The 13,266-nt window shown below is 36.3% G+C and overlaps 2 protein-coding genes across 2 annotated transcripts; one reads left to right on the top strand and one right to left on the bottom strand.

Annotated features, from left to right (window-relative positions):
* Window positions 1-4,724: 4,724 nt before the first annotated feature.
* Window positions 4,725-6,548, bottom strand: K444DRAFT_583196 (MFS multidrug transporter-like protein; the record flags this gene model as incomplete). Its single annotated transcript, XM_024877820.1, has 4 exons — window positions 4,725-5,141; window positions 5,188-5,894; window positions 5,943-6,407; window positions 6,460-6,548. The coding sequence occupies 4 exons, from the start codon at window positions 6,546-6,548 to the stop codon at window positions 4,771-4,773; spliced, it is 1,632 nt and encodes a 543-aa protein (XP_024741322.1). The 3' UTR covers window positions 4,725-4,770.
* A 1,289-nt stretch (window positions 6,549-7,837) lies between these two features.
* Window positions 7,838-10,406, top strand: K444DRAFT_609045 (membrane transporter). Its single transcript, XM_024879500.1, has 6 exons — window positions 7,838-8,346; window positions 8,395-8,497; window positions 8,543-9,136; window positions 9,186-9,766; window positions 9,815-10,002; window positions 10,053-10,406. Exons 1-5 carry the CDS (start codon window positions 8,083-8,085, stop codon window positions 9,941-9,943), a joined length of 1,671 nt encoding a protein of 556 aa, XP_024741321.1. The 5' UTR covers window positions 7,838-8,082; the 3' UTR covers window positions 9,944-10,002; window positions 10,053-10,406.
* Window positions 10,407-13,266: the final 2,860 nt, after the last annotated feature.

Genomic DNA, 13,266 nt, shown 5'->3' with positions numbered 1-13,266 from the left:
TTTAAGCTAGATACTAGATTATAAATACTCTAAATATCCGAAATAGTTCTAATATTACTAATATTTATAAACTTTTCTTAAATTCGAATATTTTTATATAATATAAAAGAAATACTAGTTAATCTAGTAATTGAAATAGGCTATATAAGCTAGTAGCTATTAATAGAAAGAACTATATACTAGCTTTATTATATAGTAATATTATTTTTTATTTAACTTCTATAAAGCTCTCTTATATAAGAGATATTAAGGTTATTACTAATAGCCTTAAACCTAAACCTATTTCTAAACTTTATAATAAGGCTAAAAGTATTACGGGTACGGTATTTAGGGCTTGGAAAGCAAGATAGAAAGTCTCTTATAAAGATAATTCAAAGCTAAGAAAGAGAAAACTAGAATATAAGAGGCTGTAAGGAAGTATATATATCCTATAGTATACTAGTCCCAAAGGGGCTTAGCCTTTTAAATATCTCTAGTATATTCCAAGTATACTTCTCTAGTAAGGCGGCCGCATTACGTGTGCCTAGGAGGCATCTGGTATCTGGCAAGGTATCTCAGATACCGGGTATCTGGGAATTATAATAAAAAGTAATAAAAATATAATTTTTCTTATTATTTCTATTATTTTACTAAAGTATAATAAAGAATATTCTTATAAGAATCCGAATATTATAGTATTTCTATAAAATAAGAACTTATATAAAAACTTTTATTAAGTTAAAGTTACTAATTTCTTAAAAAAAAAAAATATTTAAGGTTATTTCTAGATCTCAAATACTATAAGAAATATATATTTTTAATTCCTGATTTATTAATAAGATTAAGAATATAGATATAAAAAAAAGTTTAAAAAATCAAAACTAGTTATTTAGGCTTATAATAATAGTAAGAAATATATAATATTAATATAATTACTTATTATTTAATATATTAGCTAAAGAATTATTCTTAGTATTATTATAGAATTATATTTATATAATATCTCGCAAGCTTATATCTAATTAATAATCTTACTTAACTATAATTTTTATATTAATCTATTTTATAAACTTATTAGAAAGCTAAATATAAATAATAATTCGGTTCTAAAGGCTATAAAACTATTATATAATATACTAGAGGCTAAGAACTACTAGTTTAAAACTTATTATTTCTATTATATTAATAACCTTTTTATAAAATAATTAACTTATAATTTTTACTTTCTCTATAATAAGTAATTCTTTAGAATTATTAGTCTTTAAACTAATAATATCTTATTTATTAGAACTAATAATTTTATAAAGGTAAAGTAATTAAAGTTTTATAAGACTAAGTTCTTAACTAAGAAATATAAATGCCTTATTATTAATTATAATCTTAAGTTTAATAAAGATATTATTTATATAAATATTACTAGAATTACTCTTATATAAGAATACTAGTATAAAAACCTCTAAACTATTTCTATAAAGAATACTACTATTATAAGTAATAGAAGTATTATTTATTAAAATCTCTTTATTAAAAACTAATATATTATCTAATATACTAAAAATATATATATTATATTAGTCTATTAACTAGAAGCTTTATATAACCTATTAATTACTATTTAAGCTATTTAAACTTTTAGAAACTAATATAAAGGTACTTAATAAGTATATTTAATAGTAAATTAAAAATGCTATTAAAGAACTAAAATTCATAAAACTAATAAAAAAGTTCTTATATTTAATTATTTTTATAAATACTTTATTTATAAATAATAAAAATCTCTTTTTTTAAATTAGAAATATTCTAGTTCTAGTAAATAGAACTAGATATACTAATATTATTTACTAGTTTTCTATTAAATATAAGAGAATTACTAGAAGTATTCTAGTTTTAGAACTTTATAATATAACTTATAGCTTTAATATAAGTATTTTAGTTAAATCTATAATTAATAGAATACTAGAAATAGAACTATTACTAATAGTCTATATAAATTCGAAATTATTATATAAATGCTTTATTAAATTAGAAATTATTTAAAAAAAGTATTTAATAATTAATATAATATATTTTTACTAGATATAGAAATAATAAGAGATTATAAAAATTAAATAAATTAAGAGAAAATTAAATTCTACCGATTTTATAATAAAATTAAAGCTAATAAATACTCTTAAATATCTAATTAATATAAATATTATATAAATAATATAGAAAAATAAGTTAAGTATAAATAAAATAGAAAATAAATATATAAAATAAAAGAATATTATAAGAAAAGAAGTTATATATAAAAGGCTATAGCCTTTAGTATATAACTAAAGCCTTAAAAGTAATATAGATATATAAAATATTTAAGAAAATCTAGTACTAGGCCAGATTAGGGAATTTATATATAATTAAAGAAAGATAATATTTTTCGCGTTTTTTAGAAAGTTTCTAATATTAGTATAGCTATTTCTTTAAAAGTTATATATATAGTTACGGGATATGAAATATAAAATATAAATAATAAAATATAAGATATAAGATATAATTATATAATCTTATATTTTATTAGTAATTTGACTAGTAAATTAGACTTTTTTAGGCTTAGTAAATTTAGGAATTATATATTAATATTATAATACTATAATTTCTATTTCTAAATAATAATAACTTTATTAATCTTATATAAATAATATTTTATAACTATATAATAGTATTATATATTACTAGTAAACTAATAATAAGATATATTAATATATTTTAGTTATTAAATATTTCGAAAAGTTATTTTTTATTATAATTATTAAATATTTTATTTTTAAATATTTTATTTATAATAAAAAATTTAGAAAATAAAATATTATAATTTTAAAAAAATCTAGAGTTTAAAAGATTTAATTTAATTGAAAAATTAAAAGTTATAATTAAAAAGCTTTAAAAGAATATATAAAATATATATTTTAGAATTTTTTTTTTATAAATATAAGTATTATATAAATAAAAATTAAAAAATTAAAGCTAAAAGAAATTAGATCTAAAATATAATAAAGGTTAAATAAATAAATAAATAAATAATAAACTATTTATTAATTAATAAAAGCTTAATATTCTTTTTATAAATTATTAAATACTTTTATAAAATTAATAAATAATTTCTTTTTTAATATAAAATAAACTAAATTTATTTTAGATTATTAAATATTTTTAAAACTAATTAAAAGAAAATTCTAACTTATATATAAAAACTAATTAGTATTAGTTTACTAGTAATATATAATATAATTATTAATAATTATATAATAATATTATATATTATTAATAAACTAATATATATTAAAAAGAATTTAATATTAAAAATATTTAATAAAAATAAAAATCTTTATTATTTATAAATAAATACTTTTTATTTTTATATTTTAATTTATTATATAAATATTATAATTTAATATAAATAGAAAATATATAATATATATAATATAATTTTTTATAATTTAAATAATTATATTATAATACTAATATAAAGCTTAAATTAAATTAAAAAAAACTAGTTATATATTAAATTATATATAATAATATTATATAATTAATATTATATAATAAGCTTATTTTTAAAAGCTTTATAATAAAATAAATTATAATAAAATAAATTATAATAAAATATATTATAATAATATATATTATAATAATAATTAAAAGCTTAAATTAAACTAAAAACTATTTATTAGATTAAAGATAATAATTATATAATATTAATTAATAAAAATATTAATTTTAAATAATTTATAATTCTTTTTAAAACTTTATAAAAAAAATATTAATTTAATTAATAATATAAAATTAATTATTAATATTTTAAAGAATTTTTTAATTATAACTTTTTTAATTAAAACTATTTTAATTAAAGCTTTATTAACAGAAATTAATAAATTAATAATTTTAATGAAAACTAATAAATATAATTAATTTATTATTTTCTTTATAAATATTATTATAGTTCTTTTAATTTCTATTTTTAATTTTAAATAATTTTGTATTTTTTAATATATTAATAAAAGTATTATATTTATTTCTATTATATTTAAATTTAAATAATTTTGTATTTTTTAATATATTAATAAAAGTATTATATTTATTTCTATTATATTTAAATTTAAATAATGTCAAGTATTATAATAAATAAAAATAAATTAAATAAATATATTAAATAAAAGATTTAAAATTAAACTAAACTAAAAAATTAATATATAATTTAATTAATAAATTTATTTTTATTAGATTTAATAAATTTAAAATTATATATTAATATTTTATATATTTTATATATATTATTAATAAATTAATACTTATATAAATATATTAAGATTTCTAATTTAATAAACTAGATATTTATATATTAGTAATTATTATTATTAAAAAAATTAAAAAATAAACTAATTTAAAATAAGCTTCATGTGACGGCAGGAACAGAGCAATGGAACGAGGCTCAAAGATTAATGATTTCCTATGTCTTGAGAATTTAAAGCTAAGGAGGAAGGAGTGAGGTGTGGCAGTGGATAAGTAGGTATGGCCAAGACCACTGAAACGCCGAGCTTTGGAAGCGAGCTTGGTTTGAACCATAGCTTGGAACCTTAGCTGAAACCAACCCCTTTGGCTGAAACCACGTCCGTATCAACCATGTGACACCAGCCGTCACACTTTATATATATTATAATAAGTTCTTATTTATTATTATAAGTATATTTAAGAACACCTATACTAATATAAAAATAGACTCCTCTCTGAGACTAATTACCTACTAATCCCATATTAAGAACTTTCTTGTACTATTATAGCTGCCCAAATCATCTCATCCTCTTCTCTTATCGACTCCTCCCTCCTAGCCTCCAAATCCACACCATGCCTCCTATACGCCAATACACAGGCAATAACACATGCCGCGGAAACAGCAGCACAAACTTGCATCCCCTCACTAAAAGAATCCGAGTATACCTGCCTCACAGCGTGTAGCTGAGCAGGCGTCATCGTCCCCGCAGAAGTCTGAAGAGCTGATAATGGCTCTGGTGTAACGATGCCAAATAACTGGGATCGCTGCACGGTCCCGAGAATTGCGGTCGATGCTGCGATGCCGATACTGCCTCCGAAGACGCGGGCTTGGGCTATGACGCCTTGAGCGACAGCTGCGACGGTTAGCGGGGCTTATGTGTTTTGGGTGGGGCAGCTGACTCCTGTCTAGAGTATCGGCTTCTATCATTGCACCCAGTGAAACGGTTGAGACCATGAGTCCGAATCCCAATCCTATGAAGACTTCAAAGCCATACATCTTGGCCGGGACAGCAACGGTGTTCTTGAGGGTGGACAGGCAGGCTGATCCAATGACCATGAAGAGAGAGCCAGCTAGTAACGTGCCAAATATCCTTTCTCGCTTTCGGTGTATGCCACCACCAAGAGCACTTGCTATGGCAACAGAGCCTAGCATAGGAAGTAGTGAGACTCCCGCGAGCAAAGCGCTTTTTTCGTTCACTACTTGCAGTCGGAGAGGAAGGGCGTATATGACAACGAAGTATGGAAAGCCGCCAAGCAGTGCCGTGGCAACACATCCCATATAGACCCGACTCTCCATTAGCCGCAGAGGAAACATTGTTGCAAGCTTCCCTTCCCAGGAGTGGGCAACAAAATACTCCCACCCCACCAGGGCAGCTGCACAAAGGCATCCAATCGCCAAAGGAACGATGAAAATGGCTTGCTTCCATGCATTAGTTTTGAGCCCTGCCTCTTGGAAGGAAAAAACGATGAGGACTGATGCTGCTATGATCAGGATGGCGCCAATTGTATCCAGTTCCTTGAGCGGTCGACGTCGTGCAGGACACAGTTGGTTGGGTTTTGGCCAGGCGATGATGAACAGTATGAGTGGGCCAATGCCAATTGGGGCACTGCAAAGGTCAGCTAGGGGTTGAGAGGCCTGTGGAAAGAAGGTGTACTTGATCCAAAAGATCCATTTCCACGATGTATGATGAGTTATTACGCCGCCAAGCACGGGGCCAAGCACACCAGCCATGGCAACAACAGCCCCGGCAATAGCACCGATTGCTTGCATCATCCCCGGCGGGCTGATTTCAGGGAGTATCACGAATGTAAGAGAATAGAGGCCTGAGCCTCCGACTCCTTGAAGCGTCCGACAAGCAATAAGCTGAGTGAGTGAGGTTGAAAACCCGCATCCGAAGGAGAAGGCGAAGAAGATCAAGAAAGCAGCAATGTAGGCATTTCTCCGGCCATAAATGTCTGCGATTCGAACAAATATGACGGCGCATCCAAGGTAGCTGAGGGTATATGCAAGAGCAACCCAGTTGATCGAGCCGAGAGATTTGAGATCAGCGCCAATTGTGTACAGAGCAGTTGCAACAATCGTCGTGTCCATCAGTGACAAGAATAATCCGAAAGAGACGCTGGGGGCAACGGTGTCAATAACACCACGACTTGGTGAATTTCTTAACTCACCTGATACAAAGACAAATGAGACGGGATGTTGGAAGAACTGGAGTCTCGACGTGATGTGATACCCTGGGCAGTTCAACGTTTGCCTCCATTGTAAAAGTCTTTCCACTTGGAGGCCTGACGGCTTCGGGGATCTTTTCCATAAGGTGCAGTGCCAAGGTATCGAACAACCCAGTTCAAAAGCGAGATTCCATTCTGGAAGATGCAACGAAGTGAAACCACAGAAGCAAATATCTATACGGAAATTGCGGCCGAGTCACACTTTACAGAGACGGCGCGGGTAAATCAAAGCCCCTGGCCATGACCTTGGATATTCTTTTACGATTTGCGAATGCGAAACGCTTTGCGCGGACACTCGTTCATCTAATCGCACAGCAGGACTAGACCCAGTGAGGATGGCGTGTCCCCAACCGAATACGAACGGCCGTCGAAAAAGGAGAAAATATATGCAGACATATCTGTGCAGTTGAAGAAAGCTGGGCCCAGCCAGCAACTGGGGGGAGGGGGGTTGAAGGAAGACTGAGGAGCGCCATAGAGCGTATGGGACTACCAAGCTTGCTGCGAAGCTCTGGTAACCTGACTGCTTCAGACTATTCATGTACACCAGTATGTGACGATAATCAAACAACCACTTCGGCTAAGTATTATTTCCGCATGATGGATCCATGGGAGCAGTGGAATACATGAAGAAGTCTTTGCCCTCCAATCATGTGCCCCATGTTTCCTTGTGGCCCCTAGACAGCCGCCCTCGACCGGTATTGTGGGAATATATATCGAGAGTCAACTTCATAGAGGGGAGGAGACAGTATACAGCTCGGTGGTCGAATATTCGCGCGTGGATGGGAGGGTTCGCGTCAATGGATCTCCCTAAACGGCCCAATCTTGTCCCGAACACTGCAGCCTGCACAGCAATCGAGCCTTAGGGAGGAATTCCAAAAGGTTGGCTCGAGTTGCTACCACCGTTAATCGAGCCCGATGGGTGGCTGAAATGTCAGGGGTTGTCCCTCCATTATCATTCGTGCCGGGTTCGAGGCAGGTTGGGAAGGTCGTCACAGTCCTGCGGCCCTCCATCAATCATCTGCAGACCAGTTCTCTGACGTTGTCCTCAAAGAGCCTCATACCATTTCAAGGCAGAGTATCTGGCTAGCCCGCAAGCCTGGCTGAATGCCGGGTACGGCGATGAAGTCGAAGTGCAGGTTGGTGATGGAGGTTGAATCGGATCTGAAAGCTCCATCGAAGTGCTCGACACGCGCCAAATTAGCGGCGTCTCGCTAATTTTAGCGTCCGAAGATCATCCCCATCCCATACCTCAAGAACATTTAACTTCACTTCTCTTCTCCTCTTTGTAAATTTTCTGATAAATTGTAATAGTAGAATGAAGCTGCTCTTCAGCAACTGATCCTCTATGACTACTTCTCGTTAAACTCCGCAGCCGTTCTAGGAACCGCTTTTCTCACCACAAGCAACTTCTCCCCAGGCCAATTCAGGGCAAGCTTTTGGACCTCAACCACGGACGAGGCATCACACACAGCTAAACGAAAACCGGCCTAGACACGAAGCTGTCATCCGGCACACAGATGACGCGACTTCAAGGTCTTAAAGACGTACCTCTTCTATTTCCTTAGTATGCCAACTTCCACCATCCGAGACGCCGAGGCGCAACATCTGCTGCAGCACGATCCAGAGGAAGGGTACGAGATGAATTCAATCAACGGAGAGCCATCGAAAATGGGGGAGGATTCGCTAGACGGGAGTCCATCGAGGAAACAGAGTGAAAATAGTGAAGATGCAGCCTCCCAAGAGGAAGGACTTGTGGTGGGAATCCAACAGACGGGAATTGTTTCTACAGACCCTGTTTATGAGGCGAAGGCGAGGGTTTTGAACGCTGCAGTACGTCCCCTTTTCCAATGCACGTGATTGTTCCACTGACTTCTTCAGATCCAAGAAATCGGTATGGGATGGTACCAATGGCAACTTTTTGTCGTCGTCGGTTTCGGCTGGGCAAACGATAATCTGTGGCCAATCGTCACCTCACTCATTTGTTCGTGTCCTCTCTACCCCTGAGCCATGCAGCTAACCTGGCCAGTGACTCCCGTTGCAAATGAATTCAAGCCACCCCATCCGCCAGTTCTTTCGCTCGCACAGAACATCGGTCTCCTTGCAGGTGCAATGTTCTGGGGCTTCGGGTGTGACATATTTGGACGAAAGCTGGCCTTCAATCTGACTCTCCTCGTCACTGCAGTTTTCGGACTGCTTGCATTCAGCTCTCCCAACTTTGCAGCAATTTGTAGCTTCTCCACACTCTGGAGCTTTGGTGTTGGCGGAAATCTTCCAGTGGATTCGGCCGTCTTTCTGGAATTTCTGCCAGGTTCACACCAATATCTCCTAACGGTCCTCTCAATCGACTGGGCAATAGCTCAAGTGGTGGCTACATTGATTGCGTGGCCACTTCTGGGTCATCTGACCTGTCAGTCAGATGAGAACTGTACACGCGGAGGGAACATGGGTTGGCGATACTTCGTTGTTGTGATGGGAGCAATCTCGATGATTGAGTTCGTCATCCGCTTTTTGTTCTTCACTGTGTACGAATCACCTAAATATTTGATGGGAAAAGGGTTGGATGAACAGGCTGTAAGGGTCGTCCATGAGGTCGCCAGACGGAACGGCAAAACTTCTACTCGTAAGTGATCTCCTCCTCTCCCCGCAAACCCCGTGCTGATACTTCGTAGTCACAATCGAAGACCTCAAATCCTGCGAGCCCCGAGGAGTCCGTCAACAAACCAATACGCGGGCAGCGCTGAAACGTAAATTGGAAAGGCTGGACCTCTCCCACGTTCGAGCTCTATTCGCAACGCGCAAACTGGCTTTCTCAACGGGCCTCATCATGGCAATCTGGGCATTGATCGGTCTCGGATATCCATTGTACAACAACTTCCTGCCTTACCTCCAGTCCCTCCGAGGCGTAAAATTTGGCGACGGCTCAACATACGTTACGTACCGCGATTCTTTGATTGTGGCTGCGGTTGGAATTCCCGGTGCACTAATCGGAGGATATTTGGTCGAGGTGCCTCGCCTCGGGCGAAAAGGAACTCTTTGTTTAGCCACGTTGATGACGGGGGGCTTTCTGTATGGCTCGACATCAGCACTGACGTCTGGAGCATTGCTTGGGTGGAACTGCGGATTCAACTTTGCTGGGAATATCATGTATTCCGTACTTTACGCCTACACACCCGAGATATTTCCAACGAAGGATAGAGGGACAGGAAACGCATTGACAGCAACATCAAATCGAATTTTTGGTATCATGGCTGTAAGTAGTTATTCCTTCGCTTGTGGCGAGATCTCTGACGCCTCGCAGCCAATCATCGCTATGTTTGCAAACCTCCGTACTGCGGCGCCAGTCTATACCAGCGGTGCTCTCTTCTTCCTGGCCGGTCTACTAGTAGCTATACTTCCATTTGAGTCACGAGGAAAGGCAAGCCTGTGAGCGATTCACATCTTGGAGCCACAATGATTGCGAAGCGAAATTTTGGAGAGAAAAACAAGGTACGCTATCATGATTCGTCCAAACCACACCAATTGAGTCATCCCTGAAGTGGTGCAATCGGTTTTATTGTACAAAAGCGCAGCTGAACACTGCCCGATATCTTTCTCTCCCCTAGAAACCGGAGTGACCAACGACACTATGAACCTCTCCGCGCGTCCACAACTTGGTCACGTCCGCCGGGATGCCGAGGCCCAAACTAGAAGGTAAAAAATAACTTTTTTTGAAGACCAAGTCCTAGTGTGAACCGAGTATTCAAATCGCGCATGCTTTAATCTGCACCAATGCACCATATCAGTAGCGCTCAATGTAACAAGCATTAAGCGGCACTGACGAATGCTTTGCCACGCTCCCTGAGATCAGATTCCGTTGACGTGTCTTTCTGGCATGGCGATATCATTTAGACGTATGTTGCGTCAACCCGTTAAATGAGCCCCCCCCAGGACAGTGCGCAGGCTAATTCATAAATCGTGGAGGCTATGGCCTATCGGTTTCGCCCATTAGTATAGCCACCGAACGTCGGTCATATATAGAGCACTCATATGTACCTAGAACGGGACAATCTAGGGTTCTGATTACAAACAGTCCGCGAAATACTTCATGCGGTCTTTTTGGAATACAAGTGGATAACGGATACGGTCCAACCAAGCTGATCTACAAAGGAAATATCTTCGAAACACGTCAGAAACTCATTCCAGACGAATTCGATGCCAATACTCACGTTGCAACCGGTTTGATTAACCACATGGCCATCTTTTCATACATCGCCTCGAAGGCCGGGTGCTCGATTATCCTCGGTAGCCGTTGTACAATTTCGTTCTTGGTCAAAAAGCCATGCTAGAAATCCTGTATCGAGAACATGCGTCGGAAGTGTGTTTACTCGACCTAGCCCACGCAAGACAATGTAGATCCCCCAAATCGTCGCCTTGGATGCAGCCAGTGTCTAGAGTAGGCTCCGGATCCACAGCCATCATCTTGCTGAATTTTGCGCAAAAGGTATCGTAACCGCCGTACTCGGAAGCAGGCGCGTCGGGATCGCTCTGGCTTGCTGGCAATCGACGAAGAGATTCTGGGACAATCATCTGAAGGCCTTTATTTGCTGCGTCGTGCTCGATGTGGTTCTGATGAAGTTTCGCGACTCTAACCTCTGTCACGTATTCACTGAAGCTTGTCAGAAAGCCTCCAGCTGAAAGCTCAATCATACTCCCCGTTGCACTTGAACGTATCAGACAACTCCCTGGGCGCTGCCGGTAGTAACCGCACCATTATAAATGTTCTTTTGGCAAAACTTTGCGGTGACAACAAGACGACTTGCGCAAGTTTGGTGGAATACGGGAGGCAAATAATGCTCGGAGAAGAACATTGATGATTGTTGAAGGACGAAAGCGAAGAGTGCGATGGAAAATAAGTCGCTCAAACTAGGAAGCTAGGTAGGCTATCAATGTAGGGAAAAGCGCATGTAGCTCACTAGTTAGAGGAAGGCGCGGCATTCTCGCCACTCCTCAAGGCTCGAGCTTCCACACAAAACTGTTCTACGCTAGGACTGTGCTTAGGTTTCTCATTTGAAGCCGAAGGAAGCATCGTGCCCAATCCTCCCCTTCGCATGGCACAATCTCTCAGCACCCGGCAACCCGTCTTTCCTTTCTGCGCTCCTTCAACTCCATCTCACATCCACCCGTGCCCTTATCCAAGGTCGTCTTCCGAGCCGAGTACTTAAGCGAAGCTCTCAAAGGCTCACGAGCTTCAGCAATACCCCAAATTGAAGTCCGATATTCTGACCAATCCGCCCCATAAGTTAACCTAGCAGAATAGCAATGGGCCCCACTGCGTTGCCCCTCCGACCCCCTATTTATCCGTCCTCAGCCAACCCGCCTGAGCCCCTTGCTCCCAGCCACGTCTAGTTATATACTCGCGTACTCGTATTCATATTCATCCACCCCGAATTATATCAAATTCTCGCCTCGATACGAGGCAAGCTCCAGTCACCTTCCAAATGCATCCTAATCCCACCTTCGGTCCCTTCTTTCTATGAGTGTTGTTCAGGAACATATGACGGGTACGGGATTAAGGGGAGGAGAAGGAAAATTTGTTGTATGTCGGCCTGGTATTCTGGAATTATTCTTTGGTGAGTGGTTCAGGCGCTAGGTAAGGACAGTGAAGTGCATTGTAGGGAGTAAATTGACAAATTTGCGCTGTGTAGAAAGCATTTCGAATAAAAGCCTGACCGCACTTCTTCCTGTTTCGCAATTCGTAAAACACTTCGAAGTGCTATTTCAGTACTCTCTCTCAACTTGCTCTCATATCCTGAAGTTGAAGAGAATCGGGCGATTGTCCCAGTTTGATAATCCATGTTCAGTGTGGGCTCCGATAAATTATCAATCGGGATTATCGATTAGTAATCGTTATCGGCTAAGCGATCGATAAACGATCAATATTAATAATTATCATTAATAAAAGTGGGCCCAGCCATTAAACGAGCCCCATTACGGCTTTCTAGTTCAATTATAAACCGATTAGTATTAAGATTAGTATAAAAGTATACTATTATTACTATACTATTAGACTTTTTAACTTTTTATTTAATAGTCTATTATATAACGTAGTAGCTAGTATCTAATCCAGTTATTAATAATTCCATTAATAAAAGTGGGCCCAGCCAGCCATTAAGCGAGCCCCATTACCTCGATAATCATTAATAAAAGTGGGCCCAGCCAGCCCTTAAGCGAGCCCCATCGCCTCAATAATGCCATTAATAAAAGTGGGCCCAGCCAGCCAGTGAGCCCCATTATATAAACATCTCGCTTTCTAGTTCAATTATAAACCAATTAGTATTAAGATTAGTATAAAAGTAGACTATTATTACTATACTATTAGACTTTTTAACTTTCTATTTAATAGTCTATTATATAACGTAGACTAGCTAGTATTTAATCCAGTTATTAATAATTCCATTAATAAAAGTGGGCCCAGCCAGCCATTAAGCGAGCCCCCCATTACCTCGATAATCATTAATAAAAGTGGGCCCAGCCAGCCCTTAAGCGAGCCCCATCGCCTCAATAATGCCATTAATAAAAGTGGGCCCAGCCAGCCAGTGAGCCCCATTATATAAACATCTCGCTTTCTAGTTCAATTATAAACCAATTAGTATTAAGATTAGTATAAAAGTAGACTATTATTACTATACTATTAGACTTTTTAACTTTCTATTTAATAGTCTATTATATAACGTAGACTAGCTAGTATTTAATCCAGTTATTAATAATTCC

Source organism: Hyaloscypha bicolor (genome assembly GCF_002865645.1).
Source record: "Hyaloscypha bicolor E unplaced genomic scaffold K444scaffold_28, whole genome shotgun sequence".
Classification (NCBI taxonomy): domain Eukaryota; kingdom Fungi; phylum Ascomycota; class Leotiomycetes; order Helotiales; family Hyaloscyphaceae; genus Hyaloscypha; species Hyaloscypha bicolor.
Note: the sequence above shows the minus strand (reverse complement) of the source record. Positions and strands in the feature narration are given on the sequence as shown.

Coding starts and splice junctions, on each gene's coding strand:
- K444DRAFT_609045 (XM_024879500.1), top strand. CDS start 8,083: ATGCCAACTTCCACCATCCGAGACGCCGAGGCGCAACATCTGCTGCAG. Junction 8,498..8,542: donor AATCGTCACCTCACTCATTT/GTTCGTGTCCTC, acceptor TAACCTGGCCAG/TGACTCCCGTTGCAAATGAA. Junction 9,767..9,814: donor GAATTTTTGGTATCATGGCT/GTAAGTAGTTAT, acceptor GACGCCTCGCAG/CCAATCATCGCTATGTTTGC.